The sequence below is a fragment of the Coregonus lavaretus genome (assembly GCF_964263955.1).
Source record: "Coregonus lavaretus genome assembly, chromosome: 12".
Taxonomy (NCBI): domain Eukaryota; kingdom Metazoa; phylum Chordata; class Actinopteri; order Salmoniformes; family Salmonidae; genus Coregonus; species Coregonus lavaretus.
Window position 1 is genome coordinate 50678261 of NC_139999.1, and position 26696 is coordinate 50704956.

Below are 26696 nucleotides of genomic sequence, written 5' to 3' on the forward strand. Positions count from 1 at the left end.
ATGCATTTGCCGAGATGCATTTGTGGGTTGCGGCTTTCTCTCCTGGGTCATAGACTACTTTCATAGTAAGTGAAAAAATAAAGGTACGATGAAAACAAAGTTAAGGTATCCTGTGTGCTATAGCTACAGTAGAAGTGGCGTTGTTTTTGTTTACTTGTGGGTTTGTCGACATAAGTTTCCAAAAGGTTTAGGAACAACTGCCTTAGTTTCTCTTTAGTTTCTCGTAACTTTCTAAATGAGTTCAGCTAATCTCCTCAGGTCACCGTCTACCTGCTTTACATTTTAGTCATTTAGCAGATGCTCTTATCCAGAGTGACTTACAGTTAGTGCATTCATCTTAAGATAGCTAGGTGAGACAACCACATATCAGTCATAGTAAGTACATTTTTCCTCAATAAAGAAGTTATCAGCAAAGTCAATGCTAGTAGGAAACGACAAGAGCAAGGTTATTATTTTTGCATTTTTTTTAAACATGTCTAGTCAAACACAACAGAGTAGTTGGCCTCAGAGCTGACACTGACCACTCACCATTATCTACCTCATAAACTGGCAAGCCTCACACCGTCTCCCTACGCTTCTCTTTACCATGTCCCTCATGTGTACACGCCTCTCCAATGGCCCCACTTCTGACACCAATGTAGCAAATTCAGGTCCAGCAAATGTCATACCAACACCTTAACCGCTAGGTCGCTAGGTGTTGAGGTCGCTACTATATGATCAGCAAACAGATGATTAAATCCCTCTGACAACCACATATCCACTTAAGAATAAGTGTCCCTAATACATGTACAGGTATGCTGTAATTACAGGTAGATTGTTGAATATACAAACCTTTGGTGAGAGGGTAAGAGTTACATATACACATGCTGAAGGTATAAGAGATGTATGAGTAGGCTGCTATGCAACAATTTGTACCTAGACTGTAATTACACTATAACAGCTTATGTAGCTACCGTGTAATACTAGGTGCTAGAATGCATTATTATCTTACATTTTGTCAGCCACTACTGGTAGATGCAGGGTCAATAAACCCATGCCAAATATTGATTGATTTCTAAAAGGCCTATATAGCCTAAATATTACTGTAATCATATATAAATGTTATACCAGGCATTGATTTGCATTGATACCAGACTGGTTCATTGAATACGTATGATATTTATTTCCCAAATTCTCCAAGGCTTGGGGGTATATGTAGCCTATGCGTCACCCTTGCCATACATGTTTCTGGAAGGTAAAGAGTTAACAGCAAAGCTAACATTTGGAAAGAATTTAAACTCTGAAGGGTTGCTTAAGGGCATATAAACCCCTTCGTCGTAAGAGAAGTCGATTGCCGTTTTAATTTCTAATAAAGGACTCTCTACCCTGGCTAGTACATTTGTTCAGAACGCGAGCGACTGGCATGGCAAGTTGTGTCTGCAACTAATTATTTGCTAACTTCAAATAACTGTCGCTCCTTTTGCGGTTGGACTGTTGTAACTATTCACCGGCCCAGGACATGCGTGGAATCGTGGATGTACATCAAAATGACGAATTACACAAGTAACGTTAACAACCAGCAATTTGACTTGAAGGAGAGATGGTTCTATCTGTACCCGGGCAATGTACTCGAATCTCCAAATCCCTAACGTTACTTGAGCGTCGAATGGTCTTTTTTCGCATGAATCACAAAAGGACTTGGGTCGGCTTTGTCGTTCCTAAAGATTCAGGATGAGAAAACCCAAAGTTAATCGGATGGTTCTTGCGATGTGCCTGTGTTGTTTTATAATGGTTATATTCTATTTTCACAGCAACCTGAAACCAGGTGAGTCAAATATCCTGCTGAGCATTTTACTGTATAAATTACTTTGTCATATTTCAGTACATTGAATGGAATATGCTTGTTTTACATGTGTTTTGCGTACAAAGTAACTTTTGAACATATCTATTTAAAGCTCTTAAATGGCATATTTTAGGAGAAAAAAAATCCATTGCATTCAGACACTTAATGACTAATATTATTATAATAATAATAATAATGTCTCCTGTGTTCTACTACAGTGTGAATAGATACAAGGGGCATGTCATATCCGAACCATGCATGATTGCCAAGTAGCCTGCAGCCTTCCATGCCAGCACTTATTCATACTTTTCATTATAATGGGTTTAAAAGGCTGGATAGAGGTGTACACAATGTACAAAACATTAGGAACACCTCTTTCCATTATGTAGACTGACCAGGTAAATCCAGGTGAAAGCTATGAACCATTGATGTCGGTCCCATGTGGCTCAGTTGGTAGAGCATGGTGCAACGCCAGGGTTGTGGGTTTGATTCCCACAGGGGACCAGTATAAAAATGTATGCACTCACTACTGTAAATCGCTCTTCTCCTAAATGACAAAATGTAATGTCACTTGTTAAATCCACTTCAATCAGTGTAGATGAAGGGGAGGAGTAAGGTTAAATAAGGATTTTTAAGCCTTGAGACATGGATTGTGTATGTGTGCCATTCCGATGGTGAATGGGCAAGACAAAATATTTAAGTGCCTTTGAAAGGGGTATGGTAGTAGGTGCCAGGCACACCGGTTTGAGTGTGTCAAGAACTGCAACGCTGCTGGGTTTTTCACGCTCAACCGTTTCCCATGTGTATCAAGAATGGTCCACCACCTAAAGGACATCCAGCCAACTTGACACAACTGTGGGAAGCATTGGAGTCAACATGGGCCAGCATTCCTGTGGAACGCTTTCAACACCTTGTAGAGTCCATGCCCTTAAGAATTGAGGCTGTTCTGAGGGCAAAAGGGGGTACAACTCAATATTAGGAAGGTGTTTCTAATGTTCTGTACACTCAGTGTGTATGCCCATTTACTTAACAGTAATTTTACTTCAGTGAGAAAGTTTGTCATTTTGCAGACTTGGCCAAGTTGGCCTGACTAGGCCTACACCACACATTATACTACTATAGAAACACATTTCCAAAGCCTTGCTGTCAGTGAGTAAACCACAGAGATGATGTGTTTAAAGTGTGTGTTGTTGTTGTACTCTGTCTCCACTCCACTCTTTCAACAGCTTTCACAAATGTTTTACCTCCTGTCCCACCCTCTTTCTCCGTTTCCCTTTGGGACATGGACCAGAATGGAGGAAAACTTTCATTACCAGCCTGATTGGTTCAGTGTTTCCTCTGCTATGTGGAATAACGTGGTGAGAGTTTGCTGCTGTTTGTGTATTCGTTCACTGTGAGACCCGGCCTTCTCCTCTAGCCCACATTGGTCCCTCTTTGCCCATACAATGGCCTCATTCAGACATGCACAACCATACTAAGTCCATATAGGCCTACAGGGTAACATTTGTGGCTTTTAAAACATCTTTGAACAGAACGGTCACCTTTGTGGAGCTCTGTAGGTGCATGTTGCTCTACTTATGACATTGTTTTCAAGAACTTGTTCCATTTATCAAATCAAAGTCCTAAACTTAAAATGTTGTTCAAATTACACCCTTTCTATCTAGCATAATGCCATGAAAGGTTAAGGTCGATCAATATGGGTTTGTCACTAATACATTTATAACCATCATCCATTTTACGGGTGTATCTTATTGTAGGTCTTCAGTATGATATAAAGCACACATGTTTGCATGGATTTCTGTAGCAGGAAACGCCTCTGAGCATTCAGATGTCAGTAGATCTACATGGAAGAGCGCACTTTCATACCAATGCACAGGTCTGGGGAACAAAATCTGCGTACTTAATTAATTTAGATAGGCTTCAAATTGTTGCAGTCGGGCGTGCAGATGAGACTTTGGGAACATTTCCATTTCTAAGTCTGTTTTGTCAGACCCCAGTCTGATGTAATGTTTTTCTATGTTAACAAAGGGAGAGTATCATGTCACACTGCACAGCATTGTTTAACTTACAAAAGGACAGTGCCATTATCTCCCACTTGCTAAGTGGGATTTCTGTGTGCACAGTACTCACTCTCAAATTCAAGAAAGATAATTACATAGACTGTACTCCGTTGCCCTGACCCAGGAGACACAAATTACATTTTTGTGGTGGCCACGCTAAAGTCAACGTGAATTCAACCCAATATGCCCTCTGTGGTTTGCAGCGAAAGCCAGTGGTGGATTTTGAGGGTCTGACAAAAGCCTTGCTGGAACAACACAACTTATGAAAAGACGTGAGACAGCATGTGTGGCACTAAAACCTCAATGGAATGTTATATCTAGAACACAGACACACTGTCAGGATGCTTCTGGGGTATACAAGTCGGATGTATGTTTTACAAGTGGAAGGGAGAGAGAAGACACGCAAGGCTCCAACCAATGATTTCACTGATTTAGTGCTGATCTGAGGCCTGATTGCCCTATCTTGGTCCCAACCATAATCATTGTGGCTGATAAAGGAAACCTGGCCGTAGATCAGTGCTTGGGGCAACTATCAGCTTACACTGTGAAGTTGGTCCCCACCTCATACCTGCCTTGCCTGGGCTTGACTCAAGAGCATTGGGGTCATAAAATACTTTGCAGTACCCCAGACTAATACAAATATCCTTAGGCACAAATCTATACATTGTCTTACCTGTCAGAAGAGTAGGAGCACAAAGTGTCTTGAACTTTGATCTGGGGAATGTTCCAGTTTCTCCTATGTTTGTCATTGTTGTTTGACTTCAGTCTAGTACTATGTGTCCCAGAAGAGATACGGGCTGACTGTCTGTCATGTAGATCTCGATGGTACTCTCAGGTGCCAGGTGGAATTAGTTCTGCCTGAGATGACCGTCAGATCTGTAGCCATCTTGGGATGTTGATGACAGTTCAGTTCGGCCCTGCTGTTCCAACCTGTTCTTTTCCCCCTGCCAGTTGCATATTCATGTAGAACACAGGAGGTTGGTGGCAACTTAATTGGGGAGGACAGGCTCGTGGTAATGGCTGGAGTGGAATCGGTGGAATGGCATCAAACACATGGTTTCCATGTGTTTGATGCTATTCCATTCGTGCCATTCCAGCCATAATTATGAGCCGTCCTCCGCTCAGAAGCCTCCACTTATGTAGACCGAGCTCTCCTGGATTAGATTATTTTGTGATGCCAGAACACGGATTTCTTCGCTCACTCTGGGTTTGTTCATAATTGGCTTCAATTACTTCCAGCTGCTCTCACCATGGAACAAATCCCTATGTAGGATTGGATTATCTTCTCACACACAGAGGACTACTGGGAATGGTAATGGGAATTCTCTCCAGAATTTTGTCTTGTGTAATTTTTGATGTACTTCGTCAGCCCTGTGTTCTTGTCTTGACCCCAGTCCCCAGTCACCTAAATGTTAGCTTTTGAAGTTAAAACTGTTCCTAGATCTGTGCTGAAGGTCACCTTATCCCCCCTAGACTGCCCAAGCTGACTCAGCAATTTCGCAGATCACCATTGAGGGCTTTGAGAGGCTTGTTCTCCTCACTAGGCGAAACACTTGACTCCTGATCGGCACATAACAGGCGTAGCATGCCAGCCTGGCACGCAATCAATCAAAGACTTAAACCTTGGTGATGACCCAAAGCACAGCTTGGAAGATGACCCTCCTTGTGGAACACCATGGCCTGCTTTGCTTTTTGGGCTGTGTTCTGCCCTAGCAGCCTTCCTCCCACATCTGCTTACACTCTCCTAAGACTCACTCTCGTTAAAAAGATAACCCCCACCACCCACGCGCCTGTGGATGTGCACTAACACCCTTCACATACATTGCGGCAGCAGCGGGAATCGGCCTCCACACAGCAGTGTCTCTCTCAGTAAAGCTCCTGTCTTTGGCGGACCTGGAGAGCCCGTGGAGGGGGAGGGGCCCTTGCTCCCCGAGGGACTTCCACACAGAGCAGCGTTCATGGCAGGGACAGGAGAAACACACATTGGCCTTTCTACATTCTGCATCTCCTAAGCCCTTGATTCTGTACCAGAAAGGGAGAGTGGGAAAGAGAGAGGATCAGCATGGGGTCTAGTCAAGTGTAAACTAATAGGACTTGGTCAGCTCACATTAAATGGGTTTTTGGTTGACTGCTATAAACCCTTGTATAGAGTACCACAGTATGAGTCATAATACCCATAAAACCTAGCGGTCAAACAAGGAAATGGTTTCAATCGTTTTTCCGCCATTCATTTTTCCCATAGGGGATTTTAGAAACACTTAAAATAAGGGCTTTGTTTCGTGTAGGCTTACCCTGGCATGACGTTTTAATAACTTTGTAAATCTCTTTAGGACAAGGTGACTTTTATCAATATATGCGGCTGTATTTACCCCCCAAAAATGAAATGCTAATTAGCTGCTAATGTGGGTATCATAAAGAACTACAAATGCCATGATGATCTGGACGAGACTGCCGAAGAGAAGCAAATCTCTGGATTAACTATCGAATGTTAGCTAAATTTAGTATGAATAAATTTTCATTTTTTCCTGATAAAATGCCAGGAGTACAGGTAATGTCAGTACTATTTTTGAATATACGAAGCAGGACCTGGCAGAATGTGACTATAGCTACTGTATTCCAGGAAGAAGCAGAGATGACACATTGAATCAATGTGCTCTTAGTACCTTAACTTCCTGTTGTTATTATTAGGGCTGGGATGATACCTGTATCACTATACTTGTTAGTTTCGTGGCAAGGAAACAAAACATGAAGCGAATGTAACCTATTTAGGAAAACAGCCATAATGTTGGAAACAGACATCATTATGTTGTCATCCAGAGTCCTATTTATTTATTTCCCAAGCTATAGCACACAATATTTTACAAACAGTAGGTTTTTAAAGGACCAAAGAGTTCGGTCGTGCTTCGTGTTTTCATTTTTGCCATGAAAAAAATAATGTGATACTGGTATCGTCACACCCTAGTTATTATCATTCTACAACCATGGAAAGTTACACAAATTCCTCTGATTAATTAGCATTTATTCGGATGCAAACTAATGAGCAATATGTTCAGGAGTTTCCCATCCAATTACGGAAGATAAGTTGTTGCATTGGCAAGCCTTGCAAGCCAGCTGCTGAAGATCTAGGCCTAAGTAAAGCCCAAGAATTGCTCATTGTATATGTTGACTGACTATTGCTCAGAATAAGATCTGCTAGCTAAGTGACAAAAAATTTAACCCAAGTACAGACTTGTAGAGCCCCACAGTACAGACTTGTAGAGCCCCACAGTGGAGGTGTCATAATACCCATAAAACCTAGCAGTCAAACAGTGAAATGGTTCCAATCGTTTTTCCACGATTGATTTCTCCCATAGGGAATTTTTGAAACACATAAAATAAGGGCTGGGTTTCATGTAGGCTTACCCTGGCGTGACATCACAACCGCGGACCACATGTAAAAACGCCAGCCCAGGACCTCCATATCCGGATTTTTCACCTGCGGGATCGTTTATATTTTTGTTTAGTATAGTTTCAAGTTTCACGGTCACAAGCGGAAGTACAGTGAAAAACCAAACAATGCAATGATTAATATCAATGTAGCACTAAAAATAACATAAGGTAGAACAAAAACACACAATAAATGAAAATAAGAAATAAAAAATAATAAGAACACGAGAAAGTAAGAATCTACTGAATGTACAAGGTAAATTGTTCAGCATGGAAAAGGTTGTTTCTCCATACAAATAACATGTCATTTCTATTAGCAAGACATCGGTGCAATAAGCACGTTTTTTCAAAATATAATCTTTTGGCATGCAGATGGCAAATCTAGAGACTTGGTTGAATATGTATAGTTGCATCTATTGCTTCTCACACTCTTTCCCTCCCCCTCCCTCCTGGCAGTGCATAGCTTCTAGGTTATCCCCAGCTACAGTGGGCTACAGTATATATTTCCCACATGCCTTGCTGTGGCATGGAGAGTGTGAGTGGGTTCATTGTTCACAAGCGGCTTGGCACTCAGACTTGCCGAGTCTCACACGGGCGTGGAGGGAGAGACACACATCGTCCGTTTGTCTTTTTCCTTGCCACACACACATACACACACTACATTTCCCCTCTATACTCTATTCATCTCACACAAGTATTATTTAATTGCCTTTATCCTTGGTGGAACTACCATGTAATGCAGAACCAGCCTTGTAGACCACAGTGTCTGTCACGTAACCCTAAAACTGCCCCTGACCCTAACCTTATCCCTAACCTTAACTAAACCCTTAAACATGACCCTAACCGTAACCTACTTTAAAAAAAAATTGAAATTAAATATTGGTTTGCAGGTCAGGAGTGTCCATATAGCATTTCCCCTCCTTGACCCTGCTGCACACGTTGCTTCCTGGCTATATGGTGTAGCTCTACAAAAGGCAGTCTCACCTGACTCATGTCACAGCAGCATCATCAAATTGGATTTAATGCTGCTTAGCCTGATGGGTATTTATAGAGCTTGGAGTTCAACAGCGTTATAAATATTGTGATGGCATGCTATTGGTTGATTGGATTGGGCTCAGACAAGATTAAGGTTGCTATCAGTGCGAGTCCATTCGATGTGATAGCATGAATGCTAACAACACTAACGTTGTCCTTAGCCATTCTTTTTGCTAAATCTTATTTGGCATTTTACATCAGGACTCCTAGAGTATATACCGTGCAAACGCACAAAGCACCTATTCTTAACTCTCCCTCATCCTTGTTGCAGGGAAAGCTTTGATTGCGTAGCAGTCTTACTCTGCTGGATTCCTGATGCACCCAGCCCTTCCTCTTCTGTCTGTGTGTGTGTGTTTAAATTAATCCACACCACAGTTAAGTATCACTTTCCTCCCTCTTTTAGAATGTATGCCTTTTGGGTTAATCCAGCCACTGCACATTGAGTTGTGTCGTTTACAGACATGGGACGCCTGGTTTCAAGTTTTAATGTCACATGCACAAGTACAGTGAAATGCCTTTCTTGCAAGTTCCAAACCCAACATTGCAGTAATCAATAACAATGTATCACTAAAAATAACATAAGGTAGAACAAAATCACACAATAACTACAAATAAGAAATAAGAACACAAGAAAGTAAGAAGCTATATACAGGGTCACTTCCAGTACCATATTTACAATGTGCAGGGATACTGGAGTGATAGAGGTAGATACTGTATGTATAGGGGTAAGGTGACTAGGCATCAGGATATGTGATAAACAGAGTAGCAGCAGCGTAAATTATGATTGTATGTTAGTGTAGTTAGTATAAATGTGTGTGCATGTTATTTGTGTGTTGGAGTGTCAGTGTGCGTGAGTGTGTAGAGTCCTGTGAGTGTCCACAGAGACAGTCCAAAATAAAAAATAAAATACAAGGGTCAAGTCAGAGCCCGTTTAGCCATTCTGGTATCTATTTAGCAGTCTTATGGCTTGGGGATAGAAGCTGTTAGTTCAGGAGCCTGTTGGTGTCAGACTTCATGCACAGGTACAGCTTGCCGTGCGGAAGCAGAGAGAACAGTCTATAACTTGGGTGGCTGGAGTCTTTATTGATTTTCCGGGATTTCCTTTCACACCGCTTGGTATAGAGGTCCTGGATGGCAGGGAGCTCGGCCCCACTGATGTACTGTGCTGTCCGCACCACCCTCTGTAGTACCATGCGATCGAGGGCGGTGCAGTTGCCATACCAAGAAGTGATGCAAACAGTCAAGATTCTCTCAATGGTGCAGCTATATAACTATATAATTTGAGGGCCCATGCCAAACCTTTTCAACCTCCTGAGGGAGAAGAGGCGCTGTCGCGCCTTCTTCACGACTGTGCATGTGTGAGTGGACCATTTTTAGTCCTTAGTGATTTGGACACCGAGGAACTTGAAGCTCTCGAACCGCTCCACTTTAAGGAGCAGTTCTCTCTCTGTGGGTCTAACCCCAAGAAGTTCTGGAAAACGGTGAAAGACCTGGAGAATAAACCCTCCTCCTCACAGCTGCCCATGTCCCTTAATGTAGATGATGTGGTTGGAGCTCATTAATGGTGTGGCTGAGCTCATTAATCACCACTTCATTAAGTCAGGATTCCTATTTGACTCAGCCATGCCTCCTTGCCCATCCAACACTTCCTCATCTCCCAGCCCTTCTAACCCTGATGCTCCTCCCTCTTTTTCCCCCTGACCCGCTAAACAGCTTCTCCCTGCAGGCGGTCACTGAGTCTGAGGTGCTAAAGGAGCTCCTTAAAGTTTACCCTAAAAAAACATCTGGGTCAGATGGTTTAGATCCTTTCTTCTTTAAGGTTGCAGCCCCTATCATCGCCGAGCAAATCTCTCACGTGTTTTAACCTGTCTCTCCTCCCTGTTGAGGTTCCCAGTGCTTGGAAGGCAGCCACGGTGCGTCCTTTATTTAAAGGGGGAGATCAAGCTGATCCTAACTGTTATAGGCCAATTTCTATCGTGCCCTGTTTATCAAAAGTGTTGGAAAAACTTGTCAATAATCAACTGACTTGCTTTATTGATGTCTATAGTATTCTCTCTAGTATGCAATCTGGTTTCCGCTCAGGTTATGGATGTGTCACTGCAACCTTAAAGGTCCTAAATTATGTCACCACTGCACTTGTCTCTAAGCAATATTGTGCCGCTATCTTTATTGACTTGGCCAAAGCTTTCTCTGCCCTTAACCTTGTTCTGAACACCTCCAAAACAAAGGTCATGGGGTTCGGTAAGAAGAATGTCTCAACCTTTTTGCCCTTCATGCTGTTGTATGTGCCTAACAATATTTGTACCATGTTTGTGCTGCTGCCATGTTGTGTTGCTGCCATGTTGTTGTCATGTTGTGTTGCTACCATTGTTGGGTTGTTGGGTTGCTGCCATGTTGTGTTGTCTTTGGTCTCTCTTTTGTCGTGATGTGTGTTTTGTCCTACTTGTCTTTTTCTTTCTCCCTCGTCCCCACAGGAGGCCTTTTGCCTCTTGGTAGGCCATCATTGTAAATAAGAATGTTATCTTAATTGACTTGCCTAGTTAAATACAAATCAAATAAATAATGTTTACATTTTCTCTGTGTGATGTTGGTTAGGGCCAAAGCAAATTTCATGATATGTAGACTTGTAGAGGACAGGTTGTGTTCTATAAGCATCTAAGGACAGACGGCATATTCTTTCGAATCAATATATTGCACCCCGACCCTCTCTCTTTTTCCCCAACTTACACTCAGGGGACCATGCATGAGGCCACAAATTGCCTATTGACAGAACATCCAGTTACAATAACACTATGTCTGGCATGAGCTAAAGGTTTACCTGAACTCTGAACCTAACTGTTTGGTAAGTGGGAATGCCCTCCGTAACATTGTCCCTTGGGGAGAAAGCTGAGGATAGCATAGGTGAAACTCCACATGTGTGTAACACTAGCAGAAGTGGACAAAGCGAGGTTGGCATTTTAGGAATGCGCGTCCTATTTAATTAGATCCGTAAAGTAGGAGAGATAAAACTGAGGCCCTCTCCTCGGGTTTCTCCGCAGTGCATGGCTACAGGAGAAGGGCGATTTCCTGAATGAGGGACTTGTTTTTGTTGTTGTTGTTGTCTCTCATCGCTTCATCATTTTGGACATTATTGCTCTTGGAATTGTTTCTGCTCAAGCCCCTACCATAATCTGAGTTTTCTGTTTAACTTTATTTGAGTGTGATGACCATGTCTCAGCTACTCCATCAACATTGATAATACATATGGTTTTAACCGTTGCTGATACAGTATGTACAGTAGATAAGCAGCTTTCTTCTTTAAGGTTGTAGCCCCTATCATCGCAGAGCCAATCTCTCACCTTTTTAACCTGTCTCTCATCTCTGGGGAGGTTCCCAGTGCTTGGAAGGCAGCCATGTTGCGTCCTTTATTTAAAGGGGGAGATCCTAACTGTTATAGGCCAATTTCTATCTTGCCCTGTTGTCATTGCTCCTCTGTAATGATCTACAACCTCTTCATCGTCTTTCACAGTAGCTATTACATCCCAGTCAAGGCAGAAGTGGCTCATGCAATAACTGCCTTTCAATAACTTGTATGTGAAAGTTAAAGCAAAGCTTTTAAAGTTACCTCTTAAAACGGGTGAAATGCATAGTCATTTGCATCGGGTTAGTCTCACGTTACCATACTCCCAAGCCTGGAATCGAGGCTAGCGTTGGGTCAACATATAGATGCCACTTAAAATTGTGATGCCAGGTCTTAAACCAGTTCCTTTCTATTAAAGAATACAAATTGTAAATTCTCTCAGTAAAGAAAAACTGACCAAATATAGAAAATACTGGTTTCCCAAGCGTCAAACACTGCATGTGTCAGCGTCTTTAAAAGAGTATGACATAAAATCACATCAAGTTTTGCAATCAGCGAGACTAAGAAAATTCAGGCAATACAAATGTAAGACAGTCGTAACTTCGCAGGTAAAAGTCAAAGTCTCCTCTATTCCTTTTGACAGGTTTGAAAAGTGCCTCTAGCTTTACTCTAGAGTTGAAACATGGCAGATCACTGTCAGAAGAGGCCCTCTCTTTGCCTTTGAACTTGACAGAGACTGACTGCTTTTACAGTCTTAACAGGGCTGAGTTAGTACCATTCATATTGACTTGAACAGTGGTGGTCATTAAAGCAGGGGATAAGATAGTAAGATCAGGTGTACTGAAAGCAGGTGTACTGGTCTAACGAGCTGGGAATGATTGTGTAAAACGTAATCTGTGTATATGTAGCCCTATACCTTGATGCAAGGATTTAGAACACACCAAATGGCCTTTATACTGCTAGAAGAGAAGTGTTTCCTGAAAACTTTATGGCCCGGTTACAGTATGTGCTTCAGCTGTTTGCAATGTCCGATGCGAAGGTTTCTTGTCAACCCACACTGTCTGACAAATGTGACATTGTTTTACCATCTAACTCAAACACAGTCAATTGCATGTTTGCACTGCCAACCCATTTTTTTATAGGACATCACATGAGCAACAGCATAAGAAACAGTGGCTACAACAACAACAGTCTAGACAACAACAATCTAAATGCCAGTCACGTTTCTTAAAGGAACTCTAAAGTAGTCCCAGAGGCTTCCTACCTCTGTTTATCCTCCATCAGCCCTCTTGGTTTTCTCTGATTGCTATGCAACTTTTTCCCCCTCGTACTTCCTTCCCCCTCCTCTGCTCCCATAAAGGAGTGCTGTTTTCAGTAGTGTTGCTGCGTTGTATGTTTAGGAGAGAGCTACAGTAAAAGGTACAGTAGTAGTCTGAATGTATGCACAGTCCTTTTTGAGGCCTGGTTTTACATAAAAGACTCTCTCTCTTCTCTGTGTGCTTCTATGACAACCCCTAGGTAAGTGTTGTATGGAATGTCGTTTGGGTGTGTACTAGTGTGTTAGTGTTTAACGACCCTCAGGTGTGTAGTAGTGTGTACAATATGTAATAAATTACACATGGGTGAGTTTCTCTTTCTGGTCTCCCTGTGACTCAATTGGACTTGTCTTGTGACTTCTTTCTATTAGGCTATATAAAAGTCTCTGGTTGTGGTTGCATTCATACCTTTACATTTAACATGGTTCATGATTATCTCTCTTGCCCTTTTTTAGGAAGTTGCACATTTTCACTAACACACTAACTAAACTATGGCACGGATGTAAAGAACATTTTGCCCGAGTTTCAACTAAGCTGGGTCAGAGTGGTCGCTTATCAAGTATTGGACTCAACATTAAACGAACATGACGTTTGTGTTTAGATTGAATGTTCAGTAATAACTTGCCATACCTGATAATTTGCCACACTGGCATAACATGGAGTGTGTGGATACCAATTCAGAATGCAGCAGAGATGGCTAGTGGCCACTGATGGTCTTGAGTGTGTACTATAGGTAATCTGCCTGTGCTGACCTTGATGTGTATACCTGTGTGTGTTTTCTCAGCCTCAGCGCAGGGCAGTAGGAGGAGCAGCGGCCAGGGAAAGTCAGGGAGAAGTCCACTCCAGATGCTCTATGACAGTGACCAGGTAAGTCCCGCCCACCATCAGGTAGCGTTCACATCATTGGCTGATGAATATATAGCTACATGAATGTTGATGACCACTGAACTTGTTTTGGTCAAGTCTACAATCCCGCCATATTTCCCACCCCTACCATTGACCTACTGTGTCACTGTGAAGGGTTGTAGACTTCGGCTACCGAACTTCGACTTACCTCATGATAAATGGTTGTGCGCGGACAGATGACATTTTGCATTAATATATGCGTGAACTGTTCCATGTTTCATTCCGTCTCTGATGTGAGTGGTTTGTCTGTAAAATCAGATTTAGATGAAATCATAATTATTAAGCCCACATTGCACTACAGATGTACCTTAAGCTCCAAGGGTCGGGTGTCTTGCAATCTGTACATCTCAAGCCTTTGAAACTGTCTGCTGTAGTTACCGGTGACAGTCAGTGATTGACACAGGTGCGACCCTTGACCTTTTTTTGTTTGTTTACTGTCTAGTACAGCTCTTTTGAAGTTAGTCATCAGACAAAAGTTGAAACGTCTGCGTTTAATTTCGCCGCAGACTTAAGTTTTTTGAAGATGATTCATTCCCAGCCCTGACTTGGCGCTTCCAGACTGCAGTCAGACGTTGGTTAGCAAAATAAAATGATTTTGGACGGACGCTTAGGATGGAAAAAGATTAGTTATAATGCAAAGGGCATTCGCTCATTTATTTTAGCCTGCCTACTCGGGTGTTGGTGGGCATAAAACCGTCTTGTTAAAAAGAAAATAACTGACATTGTAACTTTGCTACCATCTGTCTCTATCTCCCCCCTCTTGCTCTCCCTCCCTCTTTTGGCTTGTCATACCACTGTTGAAAAAAAGTCCAGACAGTGATAGAGTGCAGTATAAAGTTGCAGTATAAGTAGTTAGGGATTAACATGGGTAACTGGCATCCCGGGACTGTCCCAGGAACAATCTTCACATTTCCTGAAAAAATGGAATGGGAAGACCCGAGAAATTACAAAAAATGGCCCCAATGTTGCACTAATGCAATTCCACAAAATACACAACATGCGCAGCAGCAGTTTAGCAAAAAATAAAATGGCACATTATCCAAACAGGTTGTCGCATGGAAGCCTTAAGCCTAGTGTATTTACTTCACACAAATTCACCATAAATTGAAAGCACACGCATAATTGATACTGTCGGACTGCACACGCGACCTGAATGCAGTTGATAAACCATACAGGAAATCCCTTCAGTATAGACTATAAAATAACGTGTGCCTCTTTGAGCTGTCATTGTGACTCTTCAGACAGTCACAATTTTGATATGCACAATTCACTACATAGGCATCTCTGTCTGTTAACAATTCAGAGGCATGAGGGAAAATTCTAACTTCTCTTGTCCTGCAGCCTAGGCTATTTTCCTATCCAGTCCCAGTCCCAATGCCACTGAAACCCTGTCAGGCATCAGTGTGTAGCGGTAGGACGGAGTCAGCCGCAGGACACAGAGCTAGTAGACAACGTACTTTACTCGTGAAATTAAATTAACATAATCTCCACGCAGGGAGGACAAATCCCGCTCACCAGTCTATGACACCAAACATAGAACAAACACGCACACAACACAGTGGGAGCCAGAGGGTTAAATAGGGAACAAATCGGAACATAATGGGAACCAGGTGTGTACAATAAAGACAAAACAAGTAGAACACAGAAACATAGATCGGTGGCAGCTAGTACTCCGGTGACGACGAACGCCGAAGCCTGCCCGAGCAAGGAAGAGGGGCAGCCTCGGCTGAATTCGTGACAGTACCTTCCCACATCCTGGTTTACTCTTTCCACCTGCCCATTACTCTCGGGGTGAAACCCTGAGGTCAGGCTGACCGAGACCCCCCAGACGTTCCATGAACGCCCTCCAGACCCTTGAGGTGAACTGGGAACCTCGATCAGACACTATATCCTCAGGTACCCCGTAGTGCCAGAAGACGTGTGTAAACAGGGCCTCCGCAGTCTGTAGGGCCGTAGGGAGACCGGGCAAAGGAATGAGACGGCAGGACTTAGAAAACCGATCCACAACGACCAGGATCGTGGTGTTCCCTTGTGACGGGGGAAGGTCCGTAACGAAATCCACCGATAGGTGTGACCACGGCCGTTGTGGAACGGGTAGGGGTTGTAATTTCCCTCTGGGCAGGTGTCTAGGTGCCTTGCACTGGGCGCACACCGAGCAGGAGGAAACATAAACCCTCACGTCCTTAGCTAAAGTGGGCCACCAGTACTTCCCACTAAGACAGTGCACTGTCCGACCGATGCCAGGATGACCAGAGGAGGGTGACATGTGAGCCCAATAGATCAATCGATCGCGGACATCTAACGGAACGTACATACAACCCTCTGGACACTGGAGGGGACTGGGCTCCGTACGTAACGCCCGCTCGATGTCCGCGTCAACCTCCCATACCACCGGTGCCACCAGACAAGAAGACGTAAGTATGGGAGTGGGCTCCATGGACCTCTCCTCTGTGTCATACAGCCGGGACAGAGCGTCTGCCTTAACGTTCTGGGAACCTGGTCTGTAAGAAAGGGTGAACACAAAACGGGTGAAAAACATGGCCCACCTTGCCTGGTGAGTGTTCAGTCTCCTCGCCGCCCGGATGTACTCCAGATTGCGGTGGTCAGTCAAAATGAGGAAAGGGTGTTTAGCCCCCTCAAGCCAATGCCTCCACGCTTTCAGAGCCTGGACAACAGCTAACAGCTCCCGGTCCCCCACATCATAGTTGCGCTCCGCCTGGCTGAACTTCTTCGAAAAGAAAGCACAGGGGCGGAGCTTTGGTGGCGTACCTGAGCGCCGAGACAGTACAGCTCCTATCCCAGCCTCAGACGCGTCCACCTCTACTGTGAATGCCAAGGAGGGATCTGGATGAGCCAGCACAGGAGCCGAGGTAAACAGGGCCTTCAGGTGACCAAAAGCCCTGTCCGCCTCAGCTGACCACCGCAGTCGCACCGGTCCCCCCTTCAGCAAGGAGGTAATGGGAGCCGTTACCTGACCAAAGCCCTGGATAAACCTCCGGTAGTAGTGGGCAAACCCTAAGAATCGCTGCACCTCCTTAACCGTGCTTGGAGTCGGCCAATTACGCACGGCCGAAATGTGGTCATTCTCCATCTCCACCCCTGACGCGTACAGGCGGTACCCTAGGAAGGAGACGGACTGTTGAAAGAACAGACATTTCTCCGCCTTGACGTACAGGTCATGTTCCAACAGTCGACCAAGCACCTTGCGCACCAGGGACACATGCTCGGCTCGTGTAGCGGAGTATATGAGAATGTCATCTATATACACCACTACACCCTGTCCGTGCAGGTCCCTGAAAATCTCATCGACAAAGGATTGGAAGACTGATGGAGCATTCATCAACCCGTACGGCATGACGAGGTACTCATAGTGCCCAGAGGTGGTACTAAATGCCGTCTTCCACTCATCCCCCTCCCGGATACGCACCAGGTTGTTCGCGCTCCTGAGATCCAATTTGGTGAAGAAGCGCGCCCCGTGAAATGACTCCGTCACACTAGCAATGAGAGGTAGTGGATAACTGTACTTAACAGTGATCTGATTGAGACTGTGGTAGTCAATGCACGGGCGTAAACCTCCATCCTTCTTCACAAAAAATAAACTTGAGGAGGCAGGTGAAGTGGACGGCCGAATGTATCCCTGTCCCAGAGATTCGGAGACATATGTTTCCATAGCCGCCGTCTCCTCCTGTGACAGAGGATACACGTGACTCCGGGGAAGTGCAGCGCCTACCTTATCGCACAATCCCCCTGTCGATGGGGTGGTAATTGAGTCGCCTTCTTTTTTACAGAAGACGAGAGCCAAATCAGCACATTCGGGGGGAATGTGCATAGTGGAGACCTGGTTCGGACTTTCCACCGTAGTTGCACCTATGGAAACACCTACACACCTCCCCGAGCACTGACTTGACCATCCCTTGAGAGCCCTCTGTTGCCATGAAATAGTGGGGTCATGAGAGGTTAACCAGGGAAGCCCCAACACCACTGGAAACGCAGGAGAATCGATCAGAAAGAGACTAATTCTCTCCTCATGACCCTCCTGCGTTTTCATCCAAAGTGGAGCTGTGACCTCCCTAATCAGGCCTGACCCTAAAGGGCGACTATAATAATAATAATTTTAATTTAATATGCCATTTAGCAGACGCTTTTATCCAAAGCGACTTACAGTCATGCGTGCATAGATTTTTTGTGTATGGGTGGTCCCGGGGATCGAACCCACTACCTTGGCGTTACAAGCGCCGTGCTCTACCAGCTGAGCTACAGAGGACCACACTATCTAAGGCATGTACAGGAAAGGGCACATCAACAGGAACAATAGGAATCCCTACTCTACGGGCAAATATACGATCAATAAAGTTCCCAGCTGCACCTGAATCTACGTCCGCCTTATGCTGGGAATGCGGGGAAAACTCAGGAAATGTTATGTCAATACACATGTGCGCAACAGGGAGCTCTGGGTGAGTCGGGTGCCTACTCACCTGCGATGGTCCACCAGTGCTCTGCCTGCTGCCTCGACTCCCTGAGGAACCTCCCCAGCACCGACCAGCAGTGTGTCCTCTGCGGCCACAGTTAGTGCAGGAAACGGCCCCCCTTCCGGTCTACCTTAGAGCAGCACCTCCGAGCTCCATCGGTGTAGGGTCGGAGGTGCTGGGGGATGGAATGGACAGACCCCGATCCGGACGTCCACGTGTGGCCAACAGGTTATCCAGCCGTATCGATAAATCCACCAGCTGGGCCAGGTTAAGGGTGGTGTCCCTGCAGGCCAGCTCCTGACGAACGTCCTCCCGTAGGCTGCATCGGTAGTGGTCAATCAGGGCCCTCTCATTCCATCCCGCGCTGGCTGCCAGGGTCCTGAAGTCCAGTGTGAAGACCTGAGCGCTCCTCTTCCCCTGTCTGAGGTAGAACAGACGTTCCCCCGCCACTCTCCCCTCCGGTGGATGATCAAATACCGCCCAGAAGCGGCGGGTGAAATCTTCATAGCGCACAGACGCCGCGTCTATTCCTCCCCGCTCGGCGTTGGCCCACTCGAGCGCTCTCCCCGACAGACAGGAGATGAGGGTAGACACGCTCTCGTATCCCGAGGGAGCCGGGTGGATGGTCGCCAGGTAGAGATCTACCTGGAGCAGAAACCCCTGGCACCCGGCAGCTGTACCATCATATGCCCTCGGGAGCGAGAGCCGAATCCCACTGGACCCAGGTGACGAAGGGGTGGACAGCGGTGTGGGTTGCAGTGTAGTTGAAGGAGGTGTAGGAAAACCCCCTCTCTCCCATCGCTCCATAGTGTTCAACACACGATCCATGGCTGTGCCGAGAGTCTGTATCATGGTCGCTTGCTGCTGGACGCGTTCCTCCACTGATCCTGAAGGAAAAATGTACCTGCTGACTCCATTTGAGGTGCGTGTTTCTGTCAGGCGTCAGTGTGTAGCGGTAGGACGGAGTCAGGCGCAGGACACAGAGCTAGTAGACAACGTACTTTACTCGTGAAAATAAATTAACGTAATCTCTACGCAGGGAGGAGATTGAACTCTGTGCTCTTGCTATACTCTGAGGAAACGTTTTTGAATTTAGGCAGGCAGCAAGCAAAACTTGCAGAAGATTTTAACACATTTTATTCTGATTTGTCTAACACTTTTGGAACACTAAAGGGTGTAATTACTTTATACAGGAAGTTTAACTTAAGCAAAGGTTGCATGGAGGTTGCCCTTGCATGCTTAAGTTACCCTTATATGCTGACTACACTGGCCATGCACGTACGTCCGCATGCGTCATCACATGCATTTTGTCCATCCATACCAGACGCGATCATGACGCGCAGGTTAAAATATCTAAACCAACTGTGAACCAACTATATTAATTTGGGGTCATGTCAAACACACATGAAACATTCATGGACATTTATCTAGCTTGCTATTGCTAACTTATTTGTCCTGGGAGATGAATATTGGGTTTTTATTTTACCCATGCTTTTTTTAACCCGAAGTCATACACAGTCATATGTTTCTCTACTCCAACTATTAAAACCCTCTAGAGTGTAAGCCCAGCCTAAACCCTGTCTAAGCCCAAATATTGGATTGAATTTGGCTTTACTGCTATTAGCCAATAGAAATGCATTGAATAACAGATTCACTACATGGAACAACAGATAGTCCCCCCCAAAATCTAAAGGAAGTTTGTTCTGAAGTGTCTGTCCTACATCTGAGAGATATAAGAAAGAGCAGGAAACTATTTTTTTATATATTTTTTAGATGTATTTATCCCCTTATTTTAGACACTAACCTATCTCCATATATACTTCCATTCATTTTTTAAACTGTTACCGGGACCTTCAGACGACTCTTGTGAGGCTTGTGGGCGTTAATTAGATGTAATTATTATGTTAATTAGATTTCCGCGGTAGGCCAAGGGTTAACACTAGAAAAGCTGAGCATTTAGCAATCCCGTTCTTAGCCAATGCATTCTAACAGTCTAATAAATACATTTTATATGCTATTGCAAAAAATTATAATTTGGTTGTGTTTATTAAGGTTTTAGGTAGGCCTACCATTAGAATACGAACATTTTATTATTTTCATTAGTTTATGTTACTGTAGGCTACATGTAAAAATGAAAAATGACATAACACCACAATTCAAGTATACACCATCCCAAAGAAATGCATCATTATTTCGTTAACGCAGGTATTTAGAAACATACAAAAAAGAAAAAAAGATTGTCATTCAAAAGAACAGAATATCATATTTAAAGTTGTATTATGTTACTAGTCTGTGTTCAGTACCCTATGGCTATGCTGCGGCAAGTGCTCACATGTAGAACGCATGGAATAGCGGCTGTATTATTCTACAAAAAAGTTATATTTTGAAATAGAGCCCATGCCCTAATTTTTAAGTTGTTTGGCAAATGTATGTGTTTTAGAAACCTTAGAACCTGCTCTTTCCTCTAGCTTATGAAATCAATATGTCTTACCTGCATGAAAGATTATTTGAAAAAGTTGCTTTTTGGTAAGCTCTGTTCCCTTCTTTGTCAATTACCCACGCTGCACTGCAGTCTCTTCATTCACAAGGCAATTGATAATATTGTCGCCCATCAGATTATTATCGATTGAATCTTGTATTTAGGCTTAATCTATTATTATAAGCCCAGATTTGAAATTTGTTTTGAGATAGTTTAGGTGTAGTTTCGATGGACCATTGCCAGATGGCAGCCAACTGGTGAAGGAAGGGCAGGGTGGGGGGGAAATTACATGTCCTCCTAAAACTGCTTATAACACAAACTCTGTTTGTGATATCGAAATTCTAACAATGACAGTGTGTTAAATAGACTTATTTAGGAAAATGACTTTGAAAATGGCAATTAAAATGTTAAATTCAAAGGACCACAAAATGAGGCTCTCTGAATTTTTAGTAATATATCTATGCTCCTGAAAATCAATGAGAAGATGGGAGAGGCGGGACTTGTAGCGCGTCATGTGTGTCAAATAGAACCAAGTTGTATTTTAGCGCTTGGCTATGCAGACGCTTCTTCACGTGCGTGAGCAGTGTGGGTGAAATTATTGAATAATATATACATGTATGTGTAAATGTATTTTGCAATGCTCGCACACGCAACGTGGCCGGTGTGGTTTGCGTGTTAGGTTTACGAGGAAGCCATTGAATCTACTTGAGGTCAACCATAGCCGACAGGGTAAGAGTATGTACCATAAAAATACGTATTACACCACAAATTAAACTCAAGATTATCACATAAAATAGTCTTTACACTGTCATTGATAATGAATTACATTGATAAGCAATTACTTACCTGGTGTCTCACTGATGACAAAGATAAAGTAATAGTTTTACTTGATAACTTCTGCTTGACAAAATCGTGTTTGATAGAAAGATATAACTTCCCAGCTACACAATGAGTGAAGGCTAATAGTTGGCATCGGTGTGGCCTGCTTGAGTGTGTCCTTGATCTTTCAGTGTAAACAGTGTCTTCTCAAACCAGCTCAGAGGACCACACATGCCACCAGACACAGAGGCAAACTGAGAGCCTCTGCATTTGGCTGAGTAAATGGAAGGAGTAAATACAGGTTTTATACAGGAAGGAAGCCAAGTTGAACTGGTTGACCTGTAGTGTTGGTATTGGTGGTGTGTTGATGGGAGAGGTTTAAATATGATTATGACATCCAGCTACAGTGTGTGTGTACGTGGGAGAGAAATGGGTCATTAAAACTCAACTATCAACTCTCATATTTAACGAACAATAAGATAATTTAGAGAAGCTGTAATTCAGAGTCATTCAGCACGAACATACTCTTGTCTCGGTTCCAGATTCCCTAATGCACACATTTTCATCTTATTTTCTACCTCTCCACATACTCTCAATTTTCTGGAGATTAACTCCATTCTTGGACAGATTATGCTCATTATGGTTAATCTCCCAGACATTTATACTATTACATAAGCACGTACAGTGGGGAAAAAAAGTATTTAGTCAGCCACCAATTGTGCAAGTTCTCCCACTTAAAAAGATGAGAGAGGCCTGTAATTTTCATCATAGGTACACGTCAACTATGACAGACAAAATGAGAAAAAAAAATCCAGAAAATCACATTGTAGGATTTTTAATGAATTTATTGGCATATGATGGTGGAAAATAAGTATTTGGTCAATAACAAAAGTTTCTCAATACTTTGTTATATACCCTTTGTTGGCAATGACACAGGTCAAACGTTTTCTGTAAGTCTTCACAAGGTTTTCACACACTGTTGCTGGTATTTTGGCCCATTCCTCCATGCAGATCTCCTCTAGAGCAGTGATGTTTTGGGGCTGTCGCTGGGCAACACAGACTTTCAACTCCCTCCAAAGATTTTCTATGGGGTTGAGATCTGGAGACTGGCTAGGCCACTCCAGGACCTTGAAATGCTTCTTACGAAGCCACTCCTTCGTTGCCCGGGCGGTGTGTTTGGGATCATTGTCATGCTGAAAGACCCAGCCACGTTTCATCTTCAATGCCCTTGCTGATGGAAGGAGGTTTTCACTCAAAATCTCACGATACATGGCCCCATTCATTCTTTCCTTTACACGGATCAGTCGTCCTGGTCCCTTTGCAGAAAAACAGCCCCAAAGCATGATGTTTCCAACCCCATGCTTCACAGTAGGTATGGTGTTCTTTGGATGCAACTCAGCATTCTTTGTCCTCCAAACATGACGAGTTGAGTTTTTACCAAAAAGTTATATTTTGGTTTCATCTGACCATATGACATTCTCCCAATCCTCTTCTGGATCATCCAAATGCACTTCAGACGGGCCTGGACATGTACTGGCTTAAGCAGGGGGACACGTCTCGCACTGCAGGATTTGAGTCCCTGGCTGCGTAGTGTGTTACTGATGGTTGGCTTTGTTACTTTGGTCCCAGCTCTCTGCAGGTCATTCACTAGGTCCCCCCGTGTGGTTCTGGGATTTTTGCTCACCGTTCTTGTGATCATTTTGACCCCACGGGGTGAGATCTTGCGTGGAGCCCCAGATCGAGGGAGATTATCAGTGGTCTTGTATGTCTTCCATTTCCTAATAATTGCTCCCACAGTTGATTTCTTCAAACCAAGCTGCTTACCTATTGCAGATTCAGTCTTCCCAGCCTGGTGCAGGTCTACAATTTTGTTTTTGGTGTCCTTTGACAGCTATTTGGTCTTGGCCATTGTGAAGTTTGGAGTGTGGCTGTTTGAGGTTGTGGACAGGTGTATTTTATACTGATAACAAGTTCAAACAGGTGCCATTAATACAGGTAACGAGTGGAGGACAGAGGAGCCTCTTAAAGAAGAAGTTACAGGTCTGTGAGAGCCAGAAATCTTGCTTGTTTGTAGGTGACCAAATACTTATTTTCCACCATAATTTGCAAATAAATTCATTAAAAATCCTACAATGGGATTTTCTGGATTTTTTTTTCTCAATTTGTCTGTCATAGTTGACGTGTACCTATGATGAAAATTACAGGCCTCTCTCATCTTTTTAAGTGGGAGAACTTGCACAATTGGTGGCTGACTAAATACTTTTTTTCCCCACTGTAGCTAACTCCTTTTCAGAATGAATTTTCTGTGGGGGCAAGGACAAGGTGTAGAATGAATTATATGAAGTGACGTTGGAATGCGAGGAGCGTTTCTGCCCATGCAAGTAACTTCCTAATGTCAATAGACTGAGGAGGTCCAAGCATTACTTTTGAAAGGGTGTTTTTTTTCTCATATTCGGGTTGAAAAAGGCCCCATACAGAAACAACCCCTAGCCCCTACAAGGCACTTGTGTATATCTGAAAGGATTTGATGGGTATAAGCAATATGTTAAAAAAAATCCATCCATCTAGCCTCTCTGATTCAGAGGGGTTGGGTTAAATGCAGAATACACATTTCAGTTGAATGCATTCAGTTGTGCAACTGACTAGGTATCCCCTTTCCCCTTCATTTTTACATTTTACATTTGAGTCATTTAGCATACGCTCTTATCCAGAGTGACTTACAGTTAGTGCATTCATCTTAAGATATGTAGGTGAGACAACCACATGTCATAGTAAGTACATTTCTCCTCAATAAACTATCTGCCAAGCCAGTGCTACTAAGAAAATACAAGTGCAAATTGTTAGTTTGAGAAAGGCAAGGGTGTTATAATACTTTTTTGGATTAATCAAGATATGGGCAAGGTGGCGCTACAACAACATTGCTTGTACCTATCCAATTATTTTGGATGTACTTGAAGTGTGTTTGGGCTAGAGGTTGTTTTGGAGCCAGTTTCTTGTCTCTCATTCTGCAATCTGATGAGTGTTGAAACTTGTTCATGTGTTACATGTTGAAATATGCCAATGTGTTCAGTAACATGGATATAAAAAGTGTATCCCCCAGCCATAACCACTTGCCATCTCACTTTCTACTCACCTCAAGGAAACAAACAATGATTAAACGACACAAGACATCTACCATAACTTCAGACAAATTCAAGCTGTTTTTTTATGTCACTGTCTGGAATACTCACTGAATCCTCTCCTGTCTTCTCCTGTAGCTGGAGCAGTCGGCAGTGCAGGTGACCCACCAGGGTCGGCGGGAGCTGCTGGAAGATGCCTGCCACTCGTACACGCTCAAGCGCCGCGTGCTCATCCCTGAGGACCTCAAGCACGTCATTGTGGATGACCAGCATGGCCTGCTCTACTGCTACGTGCCCAAGGTGGCCTGCACCAACTGGAAGCGAGTCCTCATGGTCCTGACAGGCGCCGCTGGCCCCCACCGCGACCCCCTCGACATTCCTGCCAACGAGGCCCACGTGCCGGGCAACCTACGCACCCTCTCTGAGTACTCCACCTCCCAGATCAACCAGCGGCTGCGCTCCTACCTGAAGTTTGTGTTTGTGCGCGAGCCCTTTGAGCGGCTCGTCTCGGCCTACCGCAACAAGTTCACACGCAGCTACAACACGGCCTTCCACAAGCGCTACGGCACCAAGATCATCCGCCGGCACCGGCCTGATCCGCAGGCCAAGGCGCTGGAGCGGGGCGATGACGTCTCCTTCGAGGAATTTGTGTACTACCTGGTGGACCCGGCCACGCAGCGTGAGGAGCCCTTCAACGAGCACTGGGAGCGGGTGCACTCACTGTGCCACCCCTGCCTCATCCACTACGATGTGGTGGGCAAGTACGAGACGCTGGAGCAGGACTCCCGCTACGTGCTGCAGCTGGCCGGGGTGAAGGGCCAGGTGACCTTCCCCACCTCAGCCAAGAACACCAGGACTACGGGAGACATGGCCGCCCAGTTCTTCCACAACATCAGCCCCTTCTACCAAAAGAAGCTGTACAACCTGTACCGCATGGACTTCCTGCTGTTCAACTACTCCACGCCGGAGTACCTGAAGTTTCCATGAAGTCACTTTTCTTAGGAGTAGGCTTTGTTTGAACCGTCTGTAATGCAGTTGTAAGCATGACGTTGTGCCCAGCCCCCACTAGCTTATTGCTTGTGTCATGGCAGCTTGACGTGGTCAAATATCATACAGCTGATGTCAGCTGTTTGTATGGCTTTTAACAGCTGTTGCTTATAACAACATTTGGTATAACCTATGACAGAGGGTTCAAGATAATTGTTACAGACAATTTTAGCATGGATCCCGGGACTCTCCAAAGCACAATAATGCTCGTTACTGAGAGAACTAACCTGGTGAACTCTAAGCAACTAACTAAATATATCTTTCATATCAAAGGTAAGAGTGGCTTTAAGATGAGACGTCCTCACAACTGGGAATGGACACTTTTTCAAGATGGAGAAGTTGACTACACTAGGCAAATGATCTTGTACTGTAACAATGAGCCACTGGAGATTGAACTGTTGCCTTTATATGTGCAGAATGCACCTATAGTGCACATTAACTCAAAATGTCCAAACTCAATGACACCACCAACAAACTTTTTTTTTTTTTTTTTCAAAGTTTCTATTGTCACAAACAATGTTCCATTCTACAGTCAGACTAAGAGGAACACAAGCTGTCTGAAAGTACTAGTTATCTCATAGGGGGTGCTGAAAGTCTTCATATTAGTGCCTTTGAGTATGAGCCTTATGACTCAAAGGTGTATGACATCCTTTGGAAATGTGACTGACATCAGTGTCTTCTTTGTACTGTAGAGAGTGTCTCTGGTGTGTACAGAGCATGGCATTGACTCTCATTGGACAGTTTATTTATTGTGATATTTGCGTATCAATGTCAACAAACTGCAGTTAGAAAACACTGAGACATTTGGAATAACTACCATAACTTCAGACATATTCAAATAAACACATTTAAGCAGTT

The 26696-nt window shown here is 44.0% G+C and overlaps 1 protein-coding gene across 1 annotated transcript; it reads left to right on the forward strand.

Annotated features, from left to right (window-relative positions):
• Positions 1-1219: 1219 nt before the first annotated feature.
• LOC311138540 (carbohydrate sulfotransferase 11-like) lies at positions 1220-26696 on the forward strand. Its single transcript, XM_084173276.1, has 3 exons — positions 1220-1804; positions 13784-13866; positions 24930-26696. Exons 1-3 carry the CDS (start codon positions 1711-1713, stop codon positions 25776-25778), a joined length of 1026 nt encoding a protein of 341 aa, XP_084029402.1. The 5' UTR covers positions 1220-1710; the 3' UTR covers positions 25779-26696.

What these genes read in the sequence shown, in the direction of transcription:
- LOC311138540 (XM_084173276.1), top strand. Translation starts at nt 1,711, where the DNA reads ATGAGAAAACCCAAAGTTAATCGGATGGTTCTTGCGATGTGCCTGTGT. An exon ending in TCACAGCAACCTGAAACCAG is followed by an intron (nt 1,805 to 13,783) that starts GTGAGTCAAATA and finishes GTGTTTTCTCAG; the next exon opens with CCTCAGCGCAGGGCAGTAGG. An exon ending in TGCTCTATGACAGTGACCAG is followed by an intron (nt 13,867 to 24,929) that starts GTAAGTCCCGCC and finishes CTTCTCCTGTAG; the next exon opens with CTGGAGCAGTCGGCAGTGCA.